Genomic DNA, 26,524 nt, shown 5'->3' with positions numbered 1-26,524 from the left:
ATATAGTAAGTGGAGTGAAAGAGGAGGGGGGAGTACATGAGCAGTAGAATGCTGGATGATTGGCTGAGCGTTTGAATGGCTGGGAGTATAAATGGAAGAATGACAGTTGAATCTGGGAGGTTGAGGTTGAGGTGGTGGTGTTTAGAAGGTGTTTGGAAGTGGTGAATTGAGGAGGTGGATGGTGGTCGGTGGTGTTGTGGAGAGTGAGTCGGAGTTCTGAGGCAATTAGTAAGAAGTCAAGTACCTAACAGAATATAGATGAAACCATATGCTTGTGAAACATTCTAAAAGTAATCTTGTTATTTCTAATTCTTAATAAATACTTTCTTGGTTAAACATAAGCCTGATTCCTTCAGCTGGGAACACATACCAGGGGGAATAGCAAAGTAACCAAGGCTGAACAGTTGTATCGAATGGTGGCAGCGGCAGATCGGAGGAAAGTGTATCCAGTCCCACAGAGAAACCCAGGGCTGTATGCTTCAGAGACAAGAGGCTGCGGGGGGTGTGTGTGTGAATTACCTATACCCATAGACACAAGGTATCAAGATAGCCTGGCAGAGACTGAGGCACAGTCTAAAGGCTATAAGAGATACAGAGTGTGGGGTAGTGAGGCCTAGCAGGGGGATTTGTTGAAATCTGTGCTAGAGCTGTAAAGGGTAAGACGAAAACCTGACGTTCCTGTCTGCTGGCAGCCACAAGTGAAAGCTTCACAGGTGGTGCTGGGGAAGGACGTCACAACCATCTTCTCCTATATGAAGCTACCCTCTAAGGTTCTCCTGCCCCTGGAAGTGAGATGGGTGGCAACCAGTGACATAGGCTTTTCAGTTCTGGTGGCCCTACTTTAGAATATACTCTCCATGGATATTCACCTGGCACACAGTCTAAGCTATCTTGGTACTAGGTAAAGACATTTTTATTTTTCCAAAGCTTTTCTATTGGAGTTTTTAGAGGCTTCATTTCTATATTATTATTGTTTTAGTAGTCCTTTTATGTTAGCCACCATCTCAGGTGATAGCAGGTTCCAAATTTTCTAGATAAACAAGAGTATCTCTGTCCAGGGAAAGACATGTGCCAATATATACAACGCAGTATTTTTAATGTATGAGAAAAGTAATGTATAAATCTGTCCTCAACTGATCCCTCTACCACCCTGCAGAACAAGTACTTCTGTGTCTTAGGGTTCTGGCCAGTAAGTATACGAAACGTCCCCCCTCCCCCCCTCTCCCTCTCTTTATTTTTTCATCTAGATGTAAAAATGCTTGTTTTTCTCTTTGCTACATCAATCAGAATAAATTATTTGTATTGCACAAAAAAATGTTCTAAGTGAATTAGCTAGTCTACGATACTTGGCCTATTGGACTGTCAGGCTCCAAACATACCTTTTTGCAAATTCCAAGTACTCATGTAACTCAGAGAGAGAATAGATGTCCCCCAAGGGATTTTGGGGGTTCAAGAGAATTAAAGCCTTAACTCTGATACCCTATAAAACAAAAACACAAGATTATTACAAGCACACGGGCTCTGATATAAAACATTGCCTGTAAAGAAAGCTGCTTATCCTGAGAGAAGTTTGCTTTTATAGCATTGGTGACCCTCATTATGAGGTGACAGAAGCATTACAACTGGCTTTAGCTGTCCATTGTCAGCACATTGCAGAATGTGGCAAATTGAGAGAGTCTGGATAAATCCTTTTATATACAGAGTCCTGCAAGGTTTTTTTTAATCAAAAATCTTTTAGTACTATCAAATTCAACATATATGAAAGTGGACAACTGCCAAGAAAATCCAACACACGCACACGTGACTTCAAAATAGGAAACTTCCCCAAGCTGAGGGGATTTATAAAAAGGAAGTTGAAAGAGAAAGTCAAGAGAATCAAATCTCTCCAGAATGCTTGGGGGTTGTTCAAAACCACAATAATAGAAGTATTTGCTAGTATACTGCAGATAAATACATTAGTAGCAGGAACCCAGCTAAGGAGATGGTTGGACCTTTAGATGTCCAGGGGGTCAAATGTGTGCTAAAGGATGTAAAGGATACGGCAGAGAAGTTGAATAAATTATCTGATTCTGCCTTCACAGCAGATGTAGGGCAGATTCCTGTGCCTGAACTAATTTCCTCTGGAAAGGAGTCTGAGGAACTGGGGGAAATAGCAGAAATGCCTTGTTGACAAATAAAAAACTGACAAATTACTGGGTCTGGATGGCATCCAACGGGGTTGTAGTGGACAGCACGATGAAAATGTCGACCCAGTGTGCGGCAGCTGTGAAAAAGGCAAATTCCATGCTAGCGATAATTAGGAAAGGTATTGAAAATAAAACAGCCGATATCATAATGCCGTTGTATAAATCTATGGTGCGGCCGCATTTGGAATACTGTGTACAGTTCTGGTCGCCTCATCTCAAAAAGGATATTATAGAGTTGGAAAAGGTTCAGAAGAGGGCAACCAGAATGATCAAGGGGATGGAGCGACTCCCTTACGAGGAAAGGTTGCAGCATTTGGGGCTTTTTCGTTTAGAGAAAAGGCGGGTCAGAGGAGACATGATAGAAGTGTATAAAATTATGCATGGCATTGAGAAAGTGGATAGAGAAAAGTTCTTCTCCCTCTCTCATAATACTAGAACTCATGGACATTCAAAGAAGCTGAATGTTGGAAGATTCAGGACAGACAAAAGGAAGTACTTCTTTACTCAGCGCATAGTTAAACTATGGAATTTGCTCCCACAAGATGCAGTAATGGCCACCAGCTTGGACGGCTTTAAAAGAAGATTAGACAAATTCATGGAGGACAGGGCTATCAATGGCTACTAGCCATGATGGCTGTGCTCTGCCACCCTAGTCAGAGGCAGCATGCTTCTGAAAACCAGTTGCCGGAAGCCTCAGGAGGGGAGAGTGTTCTTGCACTCGGGTCCTGCTTGCGGGCTTCCCCCAGGCACCTGGTTGGCCACTGTGAGAACAGGATGCTGGACTAGATGGGCCACTGGCCTGATCCAGCAGGCTCTTCTTATGTTCTTATGTTCTTAACTGAGAGTTCTTAAAGAACTTAAATATGAAATTGCTGTTCTTCTAACAAAAATATGTAAGTTGTCCTAAGATTAGCCTCCATACCTCAGGACTGGAATGTAACCCATTGTAATACCAGTTTTTAAAAAGGAATCCAGGGGAATCTACGAAATTACAGGTCAGTATTTTCTGAATTGTATTTTCTGAAAAGTGTATTTTCTGAACTGTAGTATGAACACCAGTCCAGAACATTTAACAAAATTTCTCAAGATGTGGTGACGGCTACCAAATTAGACAGCTTTAAAAGGGGGCTGGTCAAATTCATGGAGGATAAAGCCATCAATGGCTGCTAGTCATGCCTCTGTATACCAGTCGCTGGAAAGAATGCCAGGAGAAGTCTATTGTCCTCTTATCCCACTTGTGGACTTCACACTGGCTTCTGGCTGGCCACTGTGGGAAACAGGATGCTGGGCCTTTTATGTTCCTATTTTTTATTATTAATAGAAAAAATCCAGAAAAACAAAGACATCAATAGAAAGGCATTCGCCGGGACTTAGACTCCAATATTATGGCAGTGGGATCTAATGAAGCATCCAGAACACGGTCTTGTCCTTATTTATTGGATGAGTTTCAGTCTGTACAGCTTGAGGATGTTGACAAGATCCTTGGACTGGTGCAGGCGACCACATCTGTGCTGGACCCTTGCCCCTCTTGGCTGGTGAAAGCTGGCAGGACCGGCACCGCTGGCTGGGCCAAGGAGATAATAAACGCCTCTCTGAGAGAGGGAGTGGTCCCTGACTGCCTAAAAGAGGCGGTTGTGAGACCGCTCCTGAAGAAACCCTCTTTGGACCCAGATAACCTGAACAATTATAGACCTGTGGCGAATGTTCCGTTCCTGGGCAAGGTGCTAGAACGGGTGGTTGCCGGCCAGTTCCAGGGGCTCTTGGATGACACTGATTATCTTGATCCATTTCAATCCGGTTTCAGGCCCGGTTTTGGCACCAAAACAGCCTTGGTCGCCCTGTATGATGACCTTTGTTGGGAGAGGGACAGGGGGAGTGTGACTCTGTTGATTCTCCTTGATCTCTCAGCTGCTTTTGATACCATCGACCATGGTATCCTTCTGGGAAGACTCACGGAGTTGGGAGTTGGGGGTACTGCTTGGCAGTGGCTCCGCTCCTACTTGGTGGGTCGCCACCAGAAGGTAGTGCTTGGGGAACACTGCTCGATGCCCTGGACTCTCCATTGTGGAGTCCTGCAGGGATCGGTACTGTCCCCCATGCTTTTCAACATCTACATGAAGCCGCTGGGTGCGGTCATCAGGAGTTTTGGGGTGTGTTGCCATCAGTACGCTGATGACACGCAGCTCTATTTCTCCTTTTCATCCTCTTCAGGTGAGGCTGTTAATGTGCTAAACCGCTGCCTGGCCACGATAATGGACTGGATGGGAGCTAACAGACTGAAGCTCAATCCAGACAAGACCGAGACGCTGTTGGTGAGTGCCTTCTCTGCCCAGATGGAGGATGTTCATCCTGTTCTTGATGGGGTTACACTCCCTTTGAAGGAACAGGTGCGTAGCTTGGGGGTTCTTTTTGATCCTTCCTTGTCACTTGAGGCCCAGGTGGCCTCGGTGGCACGGAATGCTTTCTACCATCTTCGCCTGGTAGCCCAGCTACGTCCCTATCTGGACAGTGACGACCTCGCCTCAGTTGTTCATGCTCTGGTAACTTCTAGACTGGACTACTGCAATGCGCTCTACGTTGGGCTGCCCTTGAAGACTGTTCGGAAACTACAACTAGTCCAGAATGCAGCGGCCAGATTGCTGACGCAGACCAGAAGGTCCGCTCATATAACACCTGTTCTGGCCCGTCTGCACTGGCTTCCTGTTTGTTTCCGGGCTAGATTCAAAGTGCTGGTTTTGACCTATAAAGCCCTACACGGCATGGGACCGCAATACCTGGTGGACCGCCTCTCCCAATATGAACCTACCCGGACACTGCGCTCAACATCTAAGGCCCTCCTCCGAGTGCCATCCCATCGAGAAGCTCGGAGGGTGGTGACTAGAACCAGGGCCTTTTCTGTGGTGGCCCCCGAACTGTGGAACAGCCTCGCCGATGAGGTGCGCCTGGCACCAACGCTACTATCTTTTCGGCGCCAGGTGAAAACCTTTTTATACTCCCAGGCATTTTAATGTGTGTTTTAATGGTATTTTCATCATTATTTGTATTTTTGGATGTTGTTTGGTTCTTTTATTGTTTGTTTGTTTTGTTTTCTTGATTTATTGTATTTATTGTATTTATATATTGCTTGTTTTTTATCTTTTTGTACACCGCCCAGAGAGCCTTCGGGCTTAGGGTGGTATATAAATTAAATTAAATAAATAAATAAATAAATTCAGAAACGACAATAAAGACAAAAATACTTCTAATTTCTCTGCACAAGTAAAGAACTCTATTGCTATCCACATAGGATGGAGGAGATAAAGTGACTTTTGTCTGTACCTTGAAGAAAGTGATGGAAGACATGGTAAAAGGAACAACAATGCCTCTGTTGCTGAGAAAGGCAGGCTTAAAGGAGTTTAAAAAGCTCTTTCCTGTGTCTTGATTCATGTAGTGCAGAGTTGCCAACCCATTGCCTGTGGGTGCCATGGAGCCCGCAAAGACCGTCAATGGGATCTTCAGTAGGTAGCCCAGAATCATTTTTTTTTTAAAAGTAAGTCTCTACCACTACTAGAAAGAATTTTATGGAGCAAAATGTGCAGGTATCTTTCTAATTTATGTGAAATGAGCCAGTCTGGCTGCTCCTTCCTATCAGTGTTACCAGCCAATGAATGAAGTCAGAACTGTGATTGATAAGTGACTTGTCTGGCAGTCTAGGCCAGCCTTTCCCAACCAGTGTGCCTCCAGATGTTGTTGGACCACAACTCCCATCAGCCTCAGCCAGCATTGCCAATGGTCAGGAAAGATGGGAATTGTGGTCCAACAACATCTGGAGGCACACTGGTTGGGAAAGGCTGGTCTAGGCTTTGGTTTAGGGTTGGCATTGGGGAAAAACAGGGTTCTTGTGCCTTTAAAAGTGTGTGGCAGGCAGAAATTCAACGTCATTCCTTTTCTAATATGGAAATACAATTATGGGAAAAGCTTCACTATGGCTACTTTCTAATTTTATGTTATGCCGTGCTCCCATGGCAGCCATTTTGTGACTGGTGCCCCCGGCACTTGCTCAAAATTTGAAATGTGCCCTCTAGTCCAAAAGGGTTGGCACCTCCTGAAGTAGCCATAAGTTAGTGGGTGGAGCCAATGTTGCTGACCCTTTGGTCCATTCAAACTACAGCCCAGGTTTTAATAAAGTGGTTGTCTATCACGATTCTAATGCCATAAGACAGCAATAAAAACAGCACCGTGCATCCAACCTACATCATACTTAGCCTCAATGATGCTATACTCAGACCACCCTTGGCTACCAAAATAAATCAAAACTAAATCAAAAACCTTTTTTTATATTGCACTCAACAACATCCCTTTGATTTGTAACCCCATCCACCAATCTGGTGTTAGTAGATTCAGCAACTGCAAGATCAGCCATGCTCACCTCTGATTGTGCATCCTGCAAGGCCTTCTTTAGCTTGTCCACAGTAAGTTGGAATGGACGGTTGCATGTGCCAGTAACCTGAAACACAATGAATGGAAGACTGAGTATGATTGCCTTTCAGAACCAAACAAAACTATTTGTGCTGCACAACCCAATAAGCCCAACAAGGATTTTGCTCCCTTCAGTTTCATATCATTATAGAGGTAAGAATTCTTAAAACACTTCCAGACAGTATCATGAATAGAGCAGCCATTCACAGAAGTTGGAGTGTAGCTTTTACTGAGACTTGGATTGTCATGGATCTGTATTGAGAGCCCACAACTAATGCCAGAGTGCTAATCCTGACACAAGCAATGGTAGTCTTTGTTTGTAGCCAAATGACTTCAGCCTCAGTGTGTCCAAGATACAATTTAAATTCAGCAGTCCTCTTCTAGAAAAGGTATTCCAAAGCTTCTTACAAAAAGGATGCACACGTGTAATTTCTCTCCAGAACCATTTCTTCTCTTAAAAACTAAACTTACATTGTGTGCAATATTGCCTCTAACACTGTGTGCCAGCCAGTTTGGAAATCCATCCCTAAGATTCCCCGCGACTGGATCTGAACCCATTGTTTAGAACTACTGTCCCAGTGAACTGTCAAGTTAGAAGATTTGTAAAGATCTTTGCAGCCAAAAAGTACCAGATGTTGTGGACCACAACTCCAATCATCCCTGGCAATTGGCCATGCTGGCTGGGACTGATGGAAATTGTAGTCCACAACATCTGGAGGGCACTATGCTGGCTATGTCTGGATTATAGAATCCTTCTTACCTGACTCTCTAAATACGCATAGACCAGCTTCACATTCCCATAGAGAAACACACTTTGGGTGATGCCCCCATAAAAAGGGGTAGCGATCAGGAAGGCTTCTGAAATAAAAAGAATACAGCTAATTATTCTGCTGCCCCAATTAGTTTTCCTGCAGATTACAGCTAGGATAATGCAGCTGAGGTCAGGGTCTTTGTTTAAAGTTCCTTTCTGTAAGTCTAAAGAGGCCACTTTGGAATTAACTTTTACTCATCCTGATTAATGTGAGCTATTTAATGCAAGCACAATGCATCTCGTCAGGCACATATAAAAATAAGGAACAATACCACCAGAGATGCCACCATAAATGTTCATTACTATTCTCTGCAAAATTCCTGCTTTCTTACCATCCAACAAATCTCTATATTAAATTTCTTAGCAATCTCACATACCCCCTGGATCACAGAGAATGGTAGCCAAAGCAGAAAACAACGAGCCACAGCCATTCAGGACAATCACCTGTAAAACAGATATTGGAATATTTACTCCCATTTAGGTGATAACATTCATCATGCAAGATTTTTGTTGCCAAGGATTAAAGTCTGCTCTTGTCCACCTCTTCCAACTACATAAATAAAGCCACACAACTGCTCCACTTATGAACTGAAGAAGCTCCTCTCAACAAGGGCAGACACTGCAGGTGGGGCATACAACTTGAAAATGACTGTGCAAGTCCTAGAAACCAAACACTGTGGTAGAAAGAGCATATGGGAAACTCAAAAGTTGGGAAATCGGTCATCTTGGTATTATTAGCATTTATTATTTATCCACATATCATTAAATATTTTATGTCAAGCCAAAAAAATATTCAGTCCTTTTTTTGATCCCCTCTTCTCAGCCAAAACTGAGGGAGGCTTAAGAGTTAGACTAAAATAAAAATAAAGTGATGAAACGAATAATCATAAAAACAATCCATAAATCAAAGGAAACCAGTAATTCATGTCACAGAAACCCATTTACAATGCAATCCACTTAGTTCAGTCATTATGGCATCAACCACTTAGCAGTGACACGAAATCAAGCCCTCTTTGTCATAGGCCCAGTTCTCTGGAATCCTCTGCCAACAGAGATTTAGCAGGCGCCTTCTCTTTTAACCTTTAAACGCCTGCTGAAAACCTTTCTGTTCCGCCAGAGTTATGCAGGCAATTAAGATGTCTTTTTACAAAAGTTGGCCTTTGGTTTTTGCTGTATTTTACTGGTTTTTGTTATATGGCTTTTATTTGTTATAAACCACTTTGATTTTTTAAAAAATGAAATAGTGGTATACAAATATATTTATAAATAAATAAAAATAAACCATATATTCCTTGGTTGTGTCCTACTTTTTTACACGGTGCCTATGTGTAAATCAGGAGTGGGACACCTGTGAGCCTCCAGATGCTGTTGGATTCCAATCATCAGCCCCAGGCAGCATGGTCAATGGTCAGGAATGGTAGGAATTGTAGCCCAGCAACATCCGCAAGTCCTCCATCCCTGGGGTATGGTTCTTTTAATTAGAGATTGAAATATTGACCTGCACACACTCAGTGAGGTTTTTCTGGCCTGGTGTTTCCTTCTGGTGTTATGGAGTTTCCATCATACCCAGTTGTTGCTATGTTTTCTATGCCTGGTGTGACTGGTAACCATCGCTAGATAAAGTTCTGAATGCCAATATGAAAAGAACAAGCAAGCCAGACAATAAGGTGACCTACATTTTCTGCTTTCAGAGGTGCAGGTGCCTTGCAGTAATAGGTCAAAAATCGAGCCACTTCCTCTCGCAAGCTGAAGGAGAGACAAAAACAACCAGCAAAATTAGTTTCTCCCAAGGCTTGGCTCCCCACCAGGCTGTATCGTGGAACAACACAAATAACACTTATACAGTAGCCATGAAGACAGGATAACATTTCACTGGGCCAGTTCAAAACATGTCAGTGCTTCACATACATCAGATACCATATAATCCAGCCTTTCCCAACCAGTGTGCCTCCAGATGTTGTTGGACCACAACTCCCATCAGCCTCAGCCAGCATTGCCAATGGTTATAATTTATATATAAGTTATTTATAAGGAATATATATATTCCTCCTGCTGGGAGGAAGGGCGGGATATAAATCAACATAACAACAACAACAACAACAACAACAACAATAATACTACATCAGTGTGAAGACTAAAAGAGCTATTGATGAGAATCATGAGCATAAATTGGTGGTTTTCAGTCGCAAACTTGCTAGAAAATTGCCACTGGCCAAATAGGAGGAAGTAAATTTTAACAGATATACCCAAGAAACATTCACATACTATCTAATCAAATGAGATTATAGGAACAATAAGGCAATACCATGATAATTAAAGATCAATACTTCAAAAATGCAAGCAATTAAAACAACAATGTTGCATTCTTCCAGCTAGCCAGCCATATACTCCACCATGATATTCCATTCCGTTGTATGCCTCCTCTCCCCTTGTTTTTCCATTTCTCCCCACCTGCCAGAAACATTCAGTTCTATGGCCATTCATGCTCAGTCCTCACTAGGCTATCCTTAAGAATATTTTTCTAAAGATTTTTTGACCTTCTGCAAACTTTGGGATTCCTACAAGTCTGTTGATACCTCCCATGGGTGTGGGTGGTGTCATTTTGGCTACATAAAGACTGGCACATGAGAGAATGAGGGCACTCTTAGTATAGCTGATTATGAAATGGATCAACTCTATTAAGGAGACATTCTCAGGCTCAAAAACTTCATACGCCACACAGTTAAACAGACCATGACACTCTTGAGGTGTTATTTCAAAGTAACACCACCACACCTCACATATATATTATTTTCAAATGTCTTTTACACGCACACGCACACACACACACACACACAGAGAGAGAGAGAGAGAGAGAGAGAGAGAGATGTTCCCTTCATTAATCTTAGTCTTTCACGAATCTTAATACATTATTTTTAAATTTTGCATACCATCCAGCAATTTTAGGCACTTTTAATAATACCCCATGTCAGGACCTCCACTCAGCCCCTTCCACCACTCCAAGGAAGACAGAGATGAGGAGGAAAGACCCATCTTGGGGGGGGGGGTTCAGCCCCTCCCTCCAGGGCCCTCCCAGCCTGAGGGTGTAGGTCTTCCCCCAATAACATCCCCTCCTACAGTATTGGACAAGGACCCTTTAATCCACCTCAGCCATATCCTCAAAGAGTTGGGGGCCAACTGAAGTACAGGCATAATCAACGTACGTAAGACCTCAGAATTTCAGGTGACCCAGCTCTCTGCTAAAACAATACCTTTCATAGCTTAGCCAGCAGGACCCACTAGAGCTGTCCAGGGTCCTCACCTGCTCTCTTTCTTGCTTCTACCTCCCCTGCAAGCTCCAGCAAAACAGGATAATAACTGTTTCTTGTAGATGGAGAAAACAGGGTGAAGTTGTTTACAAAAGGAAAAAGGCACAGAGCAAAGACTACTTACAACATATGGCCCTTCCAGTCAGGATATTGTAGTAGTGGAGGTTCTATGAGGTTCATGTCGCTTTGGGTCAGCTATCAGCAATGAGAATAAGAAGGCATAATAATTAAGCTAGACACCACAAATTAATCTAGAAAGGTAAGAATCAAACCTGTAGAATCTAAAATGGAAATGAACTGCCTTCAAGTCGATCCCGACTTATGGCGACCCTACGAATAGAGTTTTCATGGTAAGTGGTATTCAGAGGTGGTTTTACCATTGCCTTCCTCTGAGGCTGAGAGGCAGTGACTGGCCCAAGGTCACCCAGTGAGCTTCATGGCTGTGTGGGGATTTGAACCCTGGTCTCCCAGGTCCTATTCCAACACCTTAACCACTACACCACACTGGCTAATGATCTAATGATCCTATTAAAGGCCTGCCCTCACCCTGATGCAATTTCATCTTACAAATTACAACACACACCCCTGCAAACCCAGAAGTCTAGATCCATCAGCAAGGATAGTCTACTCCATTTCCTTTCACGGAAACAGGGATATCATTACAGACAACAGCCTCCTGTCTGGAGGGAGACTGTCTATCTGGAAGCACCCAGAATGTGAAATTAGAAGAAATTAAATTAAATCAAAAGAATAACAATACCTTTGCCTTCTATTGTTATTTAGAGCTTTAGGGGAGGTGTAAGATTGCTGTCTCAGAACCCTGGGAATCATTTCCATTTCTTCTAAAGAGTGAAGCTGTCGTGCCGAGTTCTGCCTCAATCCTCCTTTGTGCATTTTCTTTCTCAGTTGTTCTGAGGAAAGCTGAATTATAGATACTAGGGAAGCGGGCGATTGGAGGAAGAGTAGGGCACAAAGCTATCTCAACCCTTTGAAAGGGTTGGACAGGATCTCCAGGGTGACCGCAAACAACCTCAGAGAGGTGTACTTCCTCCCCCCCCCCCCACTCTGGAAAAGCCACACATTCATAAGTTGCCCAAACAGAAGAGAAAATATCCATATCAAGATGCTTCAGAAGGTCAAATGAGGCCTCCAATGGCTAGGTGCTTTGGGAAGAGAAAGAGCAACACCACCAGCCAGGCTTAAGAATGAAAAGCATTTGCGAGACTCTTACCCGTTTGGACATCAGATCAAAGCAGAGTTTGTTCTCACTGGTGCCAAAATTAATGATGCCCTGCAGACAAGAGACAGAAGTTTTGTTAAGAAAAACAACCACTGCGTGTATATGAATTTCACATTAGGTAGCATCCCATGATGCCATCTCAAAAATTATATCCTACATCACACTCAGTGTGTAAATCAGATGGTTAATTTACGTACTGGAGCCAATGAGCACGTTGGAAAGTATTTTTTAAGGATCACACTTATAATAGCAAGTAATTTAGCTTTCAATTCACTTGTGAATGTAACTGACTTTTGATCAATTTATAGGGAGACTTCTCATGGCAGAGGGATCCAAGATTTACCTTCCTGCATAATTACATGAGAAGCTTCAGCTGTAAATTTGCATGCATTTACATAGCCCAGATGCATGTTTTTCAATTAAATGAGTTTATGCCACTAATTTATGCTCATCTACAGAAGCTTTGTCATTCATACATGCAGCATAAAAAGAAATTGCAGGCTGGCACGCAGATACATTTTTTTCCTTAGAGACAGTAGTTTGTCTTGGCCATATTTACTAAAATTATTCATTTATTAATTACACTTGTATACTGCTTTTTCTCTGATGAACTGTGATGTACATGGACGTCATATTATCCTCCCAACATCCCTGTGAAGTAGATCAGGCTGAGAAATAGTTATTCGTCCAAAGTCAACGCAGTAAGTTTCAGAAGGCATGACACCCAAGTCTCTTCTGTCCAGTTCAACATACAGAAGACAAAGGTGAGACTCTCTGAAAGCAAAACTAAACTCTGCAGAAGTCCTCCTCTCGGTTGCATGAGGAGGAGGAGGAAAGGGCTGGATGTGCACACCCAATGCTTCACTTGGCTCATCCACATAGTGCTAGACCATGGTTTAGTGCAGGTGTGGGGAACCTTTGACTCTCCAAATGTTGCTGAACTGCAACTCCCACCAGCCCTAGCAAGCATAGACAATGGCTAGGGATAATGGGAGTTGTAGTTCTGCAGCATCTGGAGGGCCAAAGGTTCCCCATGCATTCTTTAATTTTGCAAGGTAACATGACTACTGAGTTCTAAAGAGCCATAATTTTAATTAATTAATTAGATTTATATCTCACCCTTCCTCCCAGGGCGGCAAGCAACAGCACTAAAAACACTCTAAAACTTCATAAAAACAGACTTTAAAATATATTACAACAAAACATCTTCAAAAACATATCAAAACAAAACATCTTTAAAAAAGCTTTCTTTAAAAGCTTTAAACACAACTTAATTATAGGCCCTTCTAGGCTAACACTGAGGCAAGGTATCAAAAGACACAAAACTAATTCTGGCACAAATTTAGGAGCAGTGTATGTAACAGCCAGTTTCCCGGGATAGATGGTTTGTTCAGCTGCTTTTAAACAACAGAGAGGATTCTGTCCACTCCCTAAATTAAATTCCATACCAGGGAGCTGAAAAAACAAAGCCTTTGTTAAGACTCCCCTTTCCCTCCCTCAAAGCCACCTTTTCCTATAAAGCTTTTGGTTTAATCCTGCGCAGCCCATTACTGCACATATTTCCCCAAAAGTTTATCCTGTTGAGTTCAACGAGGCTTATTCCCAAGTAAGTATACACAGGATTACAAGCTTGGTTTTTACCCCCAACCAAAATGAAGCTCAAGCTTCATAAGTGTATTAGCTCAGATTCTTCTCTTATTACCCCCATCTCACCCTTCTCCATCCATGATCATACATTAGAATGGAAGCTCCTACGGCTCCTACCTTTTCTTGCCGATGTTGAACTTCCTGCTCCATAAAGAACAAATAACCATATGAAATCATTATAATAATTTTTTTTAAGCATGCAGCAGAAAGATTGTTTACTCACATTGGGGTTTTTGTCCTCATCATACTTGTCAGCGTGATAGGCCTTGTACCCTTCTTCTGTGGAACCCCGGAAGATGTTAGCAATATTGCCTCGGACAGAGAGGTACGGGCTGCTTTGGAAATCACTATGGTTGCAGAAACTGTACACATTGGTTGTCCTGTCCAAGATGGGTCGCCCCAACGGCATGGTCCTTAGTCCCCGTTGTGCCCCTTCTCCTACTGCTCCACTATCGGAAAATGGTTGGTTAAGGTCCACACCCTGGGACAGCCCACTTGCAGGGGAGCCATTATTGCTTTGCTTCAGGATGCTGAGCATCTGGGCAAAGACGTTGAACATACGGAATTCATGGTCCCGTTCCAGTTCAAAGCGTCGCTGCTCCAGCTGTATCCGTCGCTCCTCCACCTCCAGGTCTCGTTGGAGCCGCCGTTCCTCCATCTGCAGAAAGCGTTCCTCCATTTCCCGCTGAGCTGTCAGGGTCTTCAGTAGTAGCGCATCCAGTGGGTCTTTCAGCCGCTGGGATTTCCGTTTCTTCCGCAGGCGGTGCAAGGTGGAAAAACCAGGCCGTGGCCCCAGACTTTGGATCCGGGATGACGAAGCCATGTTGGGCTCACTGAAACCTAAACACATAAAGGGAAATCCTGCACAGCAGTTCTTTTAAATCATCATACACTTCTTGATTAAGATCAAACTTGCTTGAATAGTCTGCCACCCTTCTATCAAAAGTATCAAACCTGTCCATAGTAGAATCTCAAAGCAAATCAATTAGGCTAGTAAAAAATCTTAGGAAATGAACACAAGAGAAGAGCCCACTGAATCAGGCCAATGGCCCATCTAGTCCAGCATCCTGTTCTTATAGTGGCTCAGCAGATGCCTACAGGAAGCCAGCAAACAGGACCTGAGCACAAGAGCACTCTCCCCAGTTCTGATTCTCAGCAATTGGTATTCAAAGGCTTACTGCTCCGACAGTGAAGGCAGAACATAGCCATAGTGGCTAGTAGCCATTGATAGTCTTATCCTCTGTGAATTTGTCTAATCCTCTTTTAAAGCCATCCAAGTTGGTGGCCGTCGCTACCTCTTCTGGGAGTGAATTCCAAAGTTTAACTACACACTGTGTGAAGAAGTACTTTCTTTTGTCTGTTCTGAATCTTCCAATATTCAGTTTGATTGGATGTTCCCAAGTTCTAGTATTTTATAAGATGAAGAAAACTTTTTCTCTATCCATTTTCTTCACACCATGCATAGTTTTATATACCTCTGTCATGCCACCTCTTACTCACCTTTTCTCTAAATGAAAAGGCCCCACATGCTACAACCTTTCCTCATAGAGGAGTCGCTCCATCCCCTTGATCAGTTTGGCTGCCCTTTTCTGAACCTTTTCCAGATCTACAATAAGGGGAGGTGACCAGGGGTGTAGCAAAGGGGGGGGGAAATAAGGGCATTGCCCCCAATGATAATTCTGCCCCTCTAATGAAATTTTCCTCTGTCCCCAAATTTCTAGCATTGTAGTAACTTAAAACTTCGGTTCCCCATCTAGGATGCACACCTTAACATGATGAGGGGGCTTATTTATTTATTTATTATTTTATTTATACCCCTTCCTTCCAGCAGGAGCCCAGGGCGGCAAACAGAAACACTAAAAACACTTTAAAACATCATAAAAGACCTTAAAATACATTAAAACAAAACAACGTTAAAAACATTTTTAAAAACTTTAAAGACATCTTTTAAAAAAGGTTAAAGATATTAAAAGACATATTAACAAGCAATTCTAACACAGATGCAGACTAGGATAGGTCTCAACTTAAAAGGCTTGTTGGAAGAGGAAAGTCTTCAAAAGGCGCCGAAAAGACAGCAGAGATGGCGCCTGCCTAATATATAAGGGGAGGGAATTCCACAGGGTAGGTGCTGCCACACTAAAGGTGTGAGAGTGTCGAAGAAACTGAGAGCAATGCTGTCACGAGTCTAGACCAAGAGGCTACTAGCAGGGTCACCCAAGGAGGAATGGTCAAAGCTGAGACACCAGACTAAGATGCATCCAAACTCAGAGGAAGGCAATGGTAAACCACCTCTGAATATCTCTTACCACGAAAACCCTATGAACAGACTATCCAAAATGCAACACGAGATATTGCTGGAAGATGAGACCCCCAGGTCAGCTGGCACTCAATGAGCTACTGGGGAAGAACAATGGACAAGTACGAGTAGCGCTGTGACTAATGACGCAACAGGGTCAAAGCTGAAAGGAAGCCCAGAGGCTGATGCGCACAGATGCAAAAGGAGTCTAGAGTTGTACGACATACACAATAGGAACATGGAATGTGAGAAGCATGAACCAGGGAAAGTTAGAAATTGTCAAGCAAGAAATGGAACGTATCAACATTACCATACTTGGCATGAGTGAATTAAAACGGACAGGAATGGGACATTTTCAATCAGGCAACTACAAAGTATTTTATGCAGGAAATGAGAAATCAAGAAGAAACGGGGTTGTTTTAATAGTGAGAAGTGATGTAGCAAAAGCAATTAGAAGCTATAACGCAAGGTCAGAGCGAGTGATATCAATGAGATTTAACGGGAAACCTATTAACGTAACCATCATCCAAGTCTATGCTGCCATGGCAAATGCAGAAGAAGAGGAATTGGAAAGATTTTACACAGAAGTATAGGAGGAAATTGATCACACACCAAAACAAGATGTACTGATAATCATGGGGGACTGGAATGCAAAAGTAGGGAACAGAGAAGAATTAGGAATTATGGGAAAATAGGGCTTAGGAGATGGAAATGAAACAGGAGAAGAACTTATTGAATTCTGTGAAGCCAATGATTTGTTTCTTGCAAACACATTTTTTCAGCAACCAAAAAGACGACGGTACATGTGGACATCACCAAATGGTCAATATAGGAATCAAATTGATTAAATAATTGGTAGCAGAAGGTGGAGAAGTTCCATACTTTCTGCAAAAACAAGACCAGGAGTAGACTGCAGTACAGATCATGAACTGGTAATATCAAAAATCAGAGTAAAGCTAAAGAAGAACAATAAAGCAATCATAATGCCAAAATACAATTTAAATAACATCCCAGAAGAATATAAAGATCAAATAAGGAACAGGTTTGAGGCTTTAAACTTAGTTGACAGAGAACCAGAAGAACTATGGAGTGAAGTCAGAGACAATATCAGGGAAGAATGCAAAAAGACAATACCTCCGGTTAAAAAGAGAGAAAGACCTCAATGGATGACTGAAGAAACTTCAAATGGTTAAAGAGAGAAGGAAAGCAAAAGGAGACTGGAACACAACCCTAAATGCAATAATACAGCAACTAGTATGTAGGGACAAAGAGAACTATTACAATAGTTACTGTATAGAAATAGAAGAGGACAACACAAAGGGTAGAACAAGAGCCCTATTGCAAAAGATATGAGAAATTAAAGGGAAATTTAAACCAAGAGATGTTGAATAATCAACAGGGGAACACACTGACTGACCGAGATAAAATAAAAGGAAGATGGAAGCAATGCACTAAAGAACTATATGAAAGAGATGCCATTCATGGAACAACTGTATAATAACCAGACATTTTAGAATGTGAAGTGAAAGCTGCTCTTAAAATACTTGGAAGAAACAAATCACCAGGAACAGAAGGCATACCAACAGAGTTGCTACAAGTTACTGACACTGCATCTGTCCAAACTGTGATGAAAATTTGTCAACAAATATGGAAAACTAAACAATGGCCCACAGACTGGAAGCATTCAATATACATCCCAATTCCAAAGAAAGGGGACCCCAGGGAATGCAGTAATTATAGAACTATTGTCTTAATATCCCATGCAAGTAAAGTAATGCTCAAGATTCTACAATAAAGGCTCTTACCATATATAGAGTGAGAAATTTCAGATGTCCAAGCTGGATTTAGAAAGGGAAGAGGCACCAGAGGTCACATCGCAAACATACATAGGATAATGGAATGGACCAAGGAATTTCAGAAGAAAATCACCCTGTGCTTTATAGATTACAGCAAAGCCTTTGATTGTGTGGATCATGAAAAACTATGGAATGCTTTAAAAGAAATGAGGGTGCCACAGCATCTGATTGTCCTGATGCACAACCAATACTCTGGACAAGAGGCTACTGTAAGGACAGAATATGGAGAAACGATTGGTTCCCCATCGGGAAGGGTGTGAGACAAGGGTGTATTTTATCACCCTATTTGTTTAATCTATATGCAGAACATATCATATGGGAAGCGGGTTTGGATCAAGATGAAGGAGGTGTGAAAATTGGAGGGAGAAATATCAATAATTTAAGATATGCAGTCAATACCACACTACTAGCAGAAACTAGTAATAATCTGAAACAAATGCTGATTAAAGTTAAATAGGAAAGTACAAAAGCAGGACTACAGCTGAACATCAAGAAGACTAAAGTAATGACAACAGAAGATTTACGTAACTTTAAAGTTGACAATGAGGACATTGAACTTGTCAAGGATTATCAATACCTTGGCACAGTCATTAACCAAAATGGAGACAATAGTCAAGAAATCAGAAGAAGGCTAGGACTGGGGAGGGCAGCTACGAGAGAACTAAAAAAGGTCCTCAAATGCAACAATGTATCACTGAACGCTAAAGTCAGGATCATTCAGACCATGGTATTCCTGGTCTCTATGTATGGATGTGAAAGTTGGACAGTGAAAAAAGGGGGTAAGAGAAAAATCAACTCATTTGAAATGTGGTATTGAAAGAGAACTTTGTGCATACCATGGACTGCGAAAAAGACAAATAATTGGGAACAAATTAAACCAGAACTATCAGTAGAAGCTAAAATGATGAAACTGAGGTTATCATACTTTGGCTACATAATGAGAAGACATGATTCACTAGAAAAAACAACAATGCTGGGAAAAACAGAAGGGAGTAGAAAAAGAGGAAGGCCAAACAAGAGATGGATTGATTCCATAAAGGAAGCCTCAGACCTGTTGGGAATGCTTTGATTTGGATTCCTGCACTGAGCAGGGGGGTGGACTTGATGGCCTTATAGGTCCCTTCCAACTCTACTATTCTATGATTCTATGAATTGAATTTACAAGATCTGAACGGGGTGGTTCATGACAGATGCTATTGGTGGTCGTTTATTCATAGGGTTGCCATAAGTCAGAATCGACTTGAAGGCATATAACAACAGCAGCAAAAACTTCAGTTGAGCTTTTAGAAATACTATTTAGGCATCCAAAGAGGGGGCTGGGCAAAGTTACCAAGGGAATACAAACACAGCAAATATAAGAGTTATAGGTGTGAATGATGTGAACATAAATCTTGATGGATGGGCAAGGGAGTTGCCTTAAAAGTTTGCAACAGGAAGAAGGCAAGGCGGGAAGGACAGTATTGTTATGCACCGGAGAGCATCTCCCCCTCCCCATAGTGCTCAGCCAGCCTCTCTAGGTGGTGGGTATTATTAGTACATCTGGTGGGTGTGCCTAGGCTTTGGGGCCTAGGCCATATGGAACCCTAGCCTAGTCCAGGACAGGACCTGAGAAGAAGCAGAGAGGTGAGTGAGCTGGCTCTCCAAGGCCCAGGAAGCCTAATGAGACCCTACTAACTTAGCCCAGGCAATGGGGAGCTGGAATATTCTGCGTGAGTGCATGTCTGGGGGGCATTTCTTCCCTATTTTGTTTAAAAGGTTGAAAAAGATATCTTTTCAATCCTTTCAAGCTGGCTGCATTTCAAAATGGTTTTGAAGAGTATAATGTGACTAGAACCTGAGCTGCAACAGTTTTGAACCTCCATCCAACTGTACAAATGGCCATTAGAAATAATTCACCTTATTTAACTTATCTCATGCGATCTTAAATATTACCAAAATAGAATGTGTGCAATTTGCTAGTAGCACCATCAGAAGCAGTGTTAGCTGACTGGCCCAGGGCCTTTCTGTAGAAGAGAAATTGTGTGCTTGTTCAGTTAATTCTAGTACCTGTAGTTCAGAGAGATGTATAGTTCCTATATGACATGCTTTATGAAAAGTGATGTTTATATGTATTAATTCAATTTTTAAAGTGAAACGTCTCTTAATTGCTTTCCTGGCATGGCAAAGGAGATCAGGGTAGTTGGTTCCGGGAAGCAGCTGCCTCAGGTGAACAGAACTCACAAGTTCACGAGCTTATTAAAACATTGTACCTGCACAAGAAAGTCTTTCCACGCGTGTACACTTTGTATGCTGCAGGACTCACCTTTGGTGCATCTACAGCTGTGTATGAAAATTCAGTCTCAAACTTGACATGTGCTGACACCATACAGGCGTTCAATGCTTCATCAGAGAAAAGCAAACTTCGTAATCTTGGCTTTTGAAAGTAATATATTTGAAGGAATTTCAAGTGAACAGTTCCTCTGCAAGTCTGCAGAGAAATCATGGCGTATTAGACTTTAGTAACAGTTCAAATCATTATGGTAGGATGATTTGCACAATATGCATTGACACTGTTATCTAGCTTACACAATTATTTTGCATATGGAAAATATCGTATTTCAACTTTATTTTCTTTTTTGTAAACTTCCTAAATCATAGTTCCTAATTACAATAGATAAATTGGAGTTTATTTTTGTCATTATCTAAGAAAACTTTTCCCCTCAGAAACCTCTTTTATAGTGACTGACGCCCCAACCCTTCTGCCCCCCAAATTTTTGTCTCTGCCCACCCAATGAAAATTACAGAAACAGAAGACAGAATCTGGCCTATGCAGAAAAGACAAGTTCGGCATCAAATGACTGGGAATTATCGGATTAGACAGATCTATATAAGTGAAGATGCCTGACTGAAGGACTGACTGATGCCTGACTGAAGGACAGTTTGATAACTAAAATATGAGGTGGTCTTTCCCTGGGGAAACACACATTGGCAGGTAGAGCATAAGCTTCTACCTGACCTTTTATAGAGCCAAGGAGAGATCATCCCCCTACAACCACAGGCATCCGGTAGGCAACTGACCACTTCTGAAGCCAAGATATCCAGGAAATTGATCCTTCACTTTCCTGGATGATGCTGGTATGATGTGCCAGATCTCATAAAACTAACACAAGACACAAAAAGATGCATAAACCTTACTCCATGTCAGGGTAGGCCTTACAATTAGGAAGAGTGTGGCAACCACTGCAGGCAGTTGATTTTGGATGTCACAGAAGGATAGAAAAATTTGGGTTATTTGTTATTGTTGAATCTGTCGTGGGGAGGGATGTGCTTGTGGGATTTTCTGTCTCATGTGCCAAAATAACTTAACCAATCATGGATACTATGTACCTTGACCTAAGAGGAGAGGGCAACACCTCCTCAGATACAAAAATGTCTTGGGCCGGCCTTAGTCTGTGCCGAGGTACAATCTCCTGCAGGGATAGAGAAGAGGGCCTGCAGGTTGACATAAGAGTTGAGACATTCCTACCTGAAGGCGAGACACTGGTCTCAATGGGGATCTCCACCCTGGAGATGGGAGAGTCGTTCTGAGACCTATGCAAAAAGGCCCTCTCTATCTCATGCTCCTCAGCGGAACCCTCCGGCTGAAAAGTGAGAGAAGGGGGAGGTTCAGGCGTCAAGCACTGGTCCTCCGAATCCACCTCCTCGCATTTGATCTCCATCAGCTCGGAGGGCTGAGAGTGTGGGAAAGGCAGAGCCGAGGAGGGCCCCAAGTGGTGATGGTAATTCTCTACCATACTCCCCGGGAGCACTTGTTGAGCCATCATCAAGCCGCTGCTGTTGGCGGCGGCGGCGGCGTTGTAGGCAAGGGAAGGCCGGCTGGCCAGGACCCGATCCATCACCTCGTAAAACTTCCAAGTCCTGCCCCCGCGCGGGGCCTTGTTGTTATCCTTGATCCGACGGTATTCCAGCTTCATTTTCTTGATCTTTTCGCGGCACTGATCGCCGGTGCGGTGGATGCCCTTCTCCCGCAGCACCTCAGCGATCCTGTTGAAGACGTGCTGGTTCCTCAGGCAGCTCTCCAGCTCCGCCTGCACCGATTCGTCGGCCCACAAATGCAGGAGCTCCACCACCTCGGGGTCTGACCAGTTACTGCCCCGCTCGTACTTTTTCCCTCGGAAATCCATGCCGTGTCCACCCGACTTCTGAACTCCGCGCCCCTTCTACTGGAAAAATTCAAAAGGTCTCAACAACAACAAAAGGGGGGCATTAGGAAGAACGGAACGGCAATGGAGCGACAGACAAGGCAAAGAGTGCTTAAACCCTCTTAGAAAACCCCATTTGAGGCTGGAACGGATTTGACCCGGTTCAGTTTATTGGTGCTACAGCTTTACTTATTGGGGGTCGTGTTTAGGAGAGTCTTTGGGGTGTGAGACGACTACTTTGTATCCTCTTCCCCAGCCCCTTCCTCCCTGACTCCTTTTCATCTGCTGCTCACGCCGCAGCAGGGATTGGATCGGTTTGGCGCAGCTCGGCCCGGTTGCTGCCTTTCGTTACAAAGCGAGCTAATGGGTGATGGAGGCGGGGAAAAGGGGGGGGGCAATCTGAGCATGTTCACATCCGGTGTGATGGCACATGCGTGCTTCCTTTATTCCAGGATATTTTTGGTCCGTGTCAATCACACGTTCCTCAAGCCCGGCCGAGTTAGGCTGGGCTGGGCTAAACAAAACAGAGCCGGGAGAAGACATCAGGGGGTGGGGCCTAGGGAAAGCTCCGCCCTCTCCGGAGTACGGTACCGCCCCCCCTTTTTCCATCTTTGATCGCTTCCTGGAATAGACCGAAGGAAAAACCCGAAAGAGTCTCTCGTTTCGAACGCGGAAAAGCTGGACTTCCCGGACGAGCAAATAAACGGGCGAAGGTGTACGCATTGGTTGAAAGGCCATCGAGTCTTAGTCAGATCAGAGGCTATGAACTGGCTTTGTCTTGAAATGATGCGAAAATGGGCTTGTAACGCCTACGGGTGGTTGAAAAGTGAATTCTACTCCCAAACTAGTAACATTCAGGCATAGCACAGTTCCACATATAAAGCGTGGGCCGCCGCAATAATCAACATTGCTAAAACCTCTATGGATGGCGTTGGGAGGGCTATTCTGTCTGGGATTTATTTATTCATTCATTCATTTTAAAACCCTCCTTTATATTTCAGGGAAATACACAAAAATCAGGGAAAATTATAAATTATTATAACAAGGAGAGCATGCTGCAGAAAGTGTAATGAGGTTGGGGGATTGTACATATCTGTCCACACATGTTGGTCTTGCGAAACATAAAGCATATGACAGGTGCAATTTTTATTCAACTAATTTTCAAAATGTTGGATTTTTTACTTACACAGTACTCTTAAGAATTTGATGTTCATTTTTTTTGAAAATCATATTATTTTTCCAGGCTGATGTTAAGAGTTTTGACTTCCTCGACTAGAAGTACTTTAAAGAGATCTGTTTCACTCATCATTGCTACAGCCTGAATGAATCCAAACAGTTGCCAACATTCCCCTTCAAAAGGAAAGTTCCCACATTTTTCCTGCCTATGGGTCTGTTATTTTAACAGCTGCATGACAGACAGAAAGGTGAGGGGTAAATACCGAGTTCTGCCAAAACAAGCCAGAAAAAAAAAGTGATGGAATGGCACACATACTCATTTCAGTTATTATTATTATTATTATTATTATTATTTTACACATATATATTATACATATAGATTACACAATACAGACTGATACAATTTATTATTTGAAGGAATTTTGCTAATATTTATGAAATAAGCATGGGCGGAAGCAAAAAACCCATCTTTGAATAAATTATTAATAAATATTAAATATACACAAATAATACTACAGGATATTATATTTTTCAACTGCACTTGCTTCACAACTAGGAGATTGGCTTTCCTCTTTGTCTTTCTATTTTCTTTTTCTATTTTTCTAAGTAGAAAAATATATTCCTTTTTCTGAGATTGGTAATTCTTTTTTAATATATTGAGTTACAAAATCCCATCTTCTTATAACTGCTCTGTATTTTTCTCTATCTTTAGTCACTTTCCTATTTTGTTATTGTATCACAATTTGAAATCAGCCAAGGACCATATTCAAACCTGTAAGGCTGCAATCCTGTACCCTGGAAGTAAGCCTCGTTAAATTCAATGGGACCTGAATAGATATGCATAGGAATGTGCTGTAAGTCATGCAATTTCTGTGCATTGCAATTCAATATTGTGGTGTATCCCCATCCCATAAGAGGAGCACTGTTTAAGTCTCCAGAGAGTCTAAAACAGGAAACTAGTGCTGTTCCGGTCTCAGGGGAGAGGAATATCAAGGGTGGAGAGAGGAAAAAGACATCAACATTCTCATAGGTTAGCTCAAAAGTTCCTGTCAGTCTGTTGAGGATGTTTTTTATTTTTTTTAAAAGTAAACTAATTTACAAACCTATGTTTGTACCCACAAGTACGTTGAAGCAATTACCTTGTTTTTGGATGGCCCCATTTTTGCTTCAAAGTCAAAAAGGATGTCAGACTAGGACCTGGGAGACCCAGGTTCAAGTCCCCCACCCCCAGCCATGAAGCTCACTGAGAAACCTTGGATTAGTCAGTATCACTCAGTCCAACCTACCTCACAAGGTTGTTGTGAGGATGATGTAGGTGTGGGAAGAACCATGCACACCATGTTAACTTTCTTGGAGGGTGGGAGGTATAAATGGAATCGGTCAATACATGTGCATACACTAGATCAGCATTTCCCAACTAGTGGGCCACCAGATGTTGTTGGACCACAATTCCCATCTTTCCTGACCATTTGCAATGCTGGCTGAGGCTGATGGGAGTTGTGGTCCAACAACATCTGGTGGCCCACTAGTTGGGAAAGGCTGCACTAGATGCATCTTCCACCTCCCTCAAGCATTTAACTGCTAGACATCTGGCACAATTCTGAAACCCAAAGGACGCTGCTACCTGTGTCAGTGTGTACACAAACACCATGGGGATGCTCTCATAGAACAGGGAGTGGGACTAGATAGTTTATAAGATCCCCTCCAAGTCTACGATTCACCTCAAGGGGCTGTTATAGGCCCCTGTGCGAATGTACTGCCCTTGCAGAATGTAGTGTCCTCTGTCCACATCCTCTCAGAGGCAAAATAGATGCTTATGCAATACTTAGAATGCAGCTACATATTCCCCCCCCCTTAAAATAATTTCATGGGGGTAGCGGGGAGATTAGCCTCACTTCCGTGTGGTGACTTTTTAATAAGAAGCAGGGTCCTCCCAGCCTGTAATTAAGGAAAAACAAGATATGTAACTGCATGTTCCAGCCCAATGACACGTTACCAGGTCTGTAGTACAAAAAACATCGCATATCCATGATATAATCTTGGATGGGCAAGCAGACCTGGCATGTATTACGGAGACCTGGCTGGATGAGGCCTCAGCTCCCATTCTTGAGGCCATGTGTCCGCCGGGTTTCCGTTATGCACAACAACCGAGGGTGGGAAGGCGGGGAGGGGGTGTGGCAGTCATCTATCGGGAGTCTCTAGTTTTTACCAGACCTCCTCTTCATAGGACTAAGTTTGTTGACTGCATGTACTGGAGGTTGGGCCTGAAGGGCAGTTTGGGGATCCTGCTTGTGTACCGCCCACCCCGCTGCACAGCAGAATCCCTGGCCGAGGTGCTAGAGATGGTCTCGGCTGTACGTGCGTTGTCCCCAGAGCTGTTAATTCTCGGGGACTTCAATGTACATGCTGAGGCCACTCTCGTAGGAGCCCCTCGGGATTTCCTGGAAACCATGGCTTCCTGGGAACTGCACCTTAGTAATATTGGGCCCACCCATGTAGCCGGTCATGCTCTCGACCTTATATTTGTCCTGGGAGGGGAGGGAAGTGTTCTGAAGTTGGGGGTGGCTTCTTCCACCCCTGTGTCATGGTCAGACCACTATCTGGTAAATATAGACTTCTCGATACCACACACCCTCCGTAGGGGAAAAGGACCTATTAGAATGGTCCGCCCCAGACACCTAATGGATCCAGAAGGATTCCTGACTGCGCTTGGGGAATTGGAACCTGCTGAAGGCCGCACGGTCGATACCCTGGTGATGGAGTGGAATGAGGGGATCACCAGGGCTCTGGACCGCGTGGCGCCGAAACGTCCTCTCCCCCTGAACAGAACTCAGTTAGCACCTTGGTATACTCCACGGTTGCGAAATCTGAGACAGGAGGTGAGACGACTAGAACGCCGGTGGCAGAAATCCCGCTCCAAAGATGTCCAGACACAGGTTAGAGCAGCAGTAACTGCCTACCAAGTGGCAATAAAGGCAGAAAAGAAGAGGTTCTTTGCTGCCTCTATTGCATCCGCAGAGTGCTGTCCCAGGAGGTTGTTCCAAGTGGTCCGAAGCCTGGTCGGTCCAGTTGCTCAGGAACCCTTGGAACAGTCTAAGGCCTCCTGTGACAAATTAGCAAAGCACTTTGCTGACAAAATCGAACATTTACGGAGCTCAATTCCGTACGCCGTGGACACAGTAAATGAAACAGAGTTGGCCAGTTGCAATCCGGTCAAATGGGATCGGTTTCGACCTCTTCCTTCTGAGGATGTGGACAAGGTGCTCTCGACTGTGAAGCCTACCACCTGTCTAACTGATCCTTGCCCATCGTGGCTCCTTGTGAGCTGCAAAGAGAAATTGGGCGAGGGGATTAAGGCGGTGGTC

At 43.2% G+C, this 26,524-nt stretch overlaps 1 protein-coding gene across 2 annotated transcripts in view; it reads right to left on the bottom strand.

The window, feature by feature from the left end:
- The window catches only part of ACCS (1-aminocyclopropane-1-carboxylate synthase homolog (inactive)), a 35,091-nt gene extending 12,684 nt beyond the window's left edge, over positions 1–22,407 (bottom strand). Inside the window, exons 1-10 of one of the 2 annotated variants that reach the window (XM_061610820.1) lie at positions 21,308–21,397; positions 20,105–20,269; positions 13,874–14,490; positions 11,995–12,054; positions 10,888–10,958; positions 9,132–9,201; positions 7,833–7,899; positions 7,405–7,502; positions 6,595–6,672; positions 1,380–1,480 (exon numbers count right to left, since the gene is read on the bottom strand). In XM_061610820.1, coding sequence (XP_061466804.1) covers positions 1,380–1,480; positions 6,595–6,672; positions 7,405–7,502; positions 7,833–7,899; positions 9,132–9,201; positions 10,888–10,958; positions 11,995–12,054; positions 13,874–14,473 — 1,145 coding nt within the window. In that variant the 5' untranslated portion in view covers positions 14,474–14,490; positions 20,105–20,269; positions 21,308–21,397. Of the gene's footprint in view, positions 1–1,379; positions 1,481–6,594; positions 6,673–7,404; positions 7,503–7,832; positions 7,900–9,131; positions 9,202–10,887; positions 10,959–11,994; positions 12,055–13,873; positions 14,491–20,104; positions 20,270–21,307 lie in introns of both variants that reach the window. The other variant, XM_061610819.1, reaches the window with a different exon arrangement.
- Positions 22,408–26,524: the final 4,117 nt, after the last annotated feature.

Source organism: Rhineura floridana, chromosome 2, assembly GCF_030035675.1.
Source record: "Rhineura floridana isolate rRhiFlo1 chromosome 2, rRhiFlo1.hap2, whole genome shotgun sequence".
NCBI classification, from domain to species: domain Eukaryota; kingdom Metazoa; phylum Chordata; class Lepidosauria; order Squamata; family Rhineuridae; genus Rhineura; species Rhineura floridana.
This window is presented reverse-complemented; position numbering and strand designations above follow the sequence as displayed.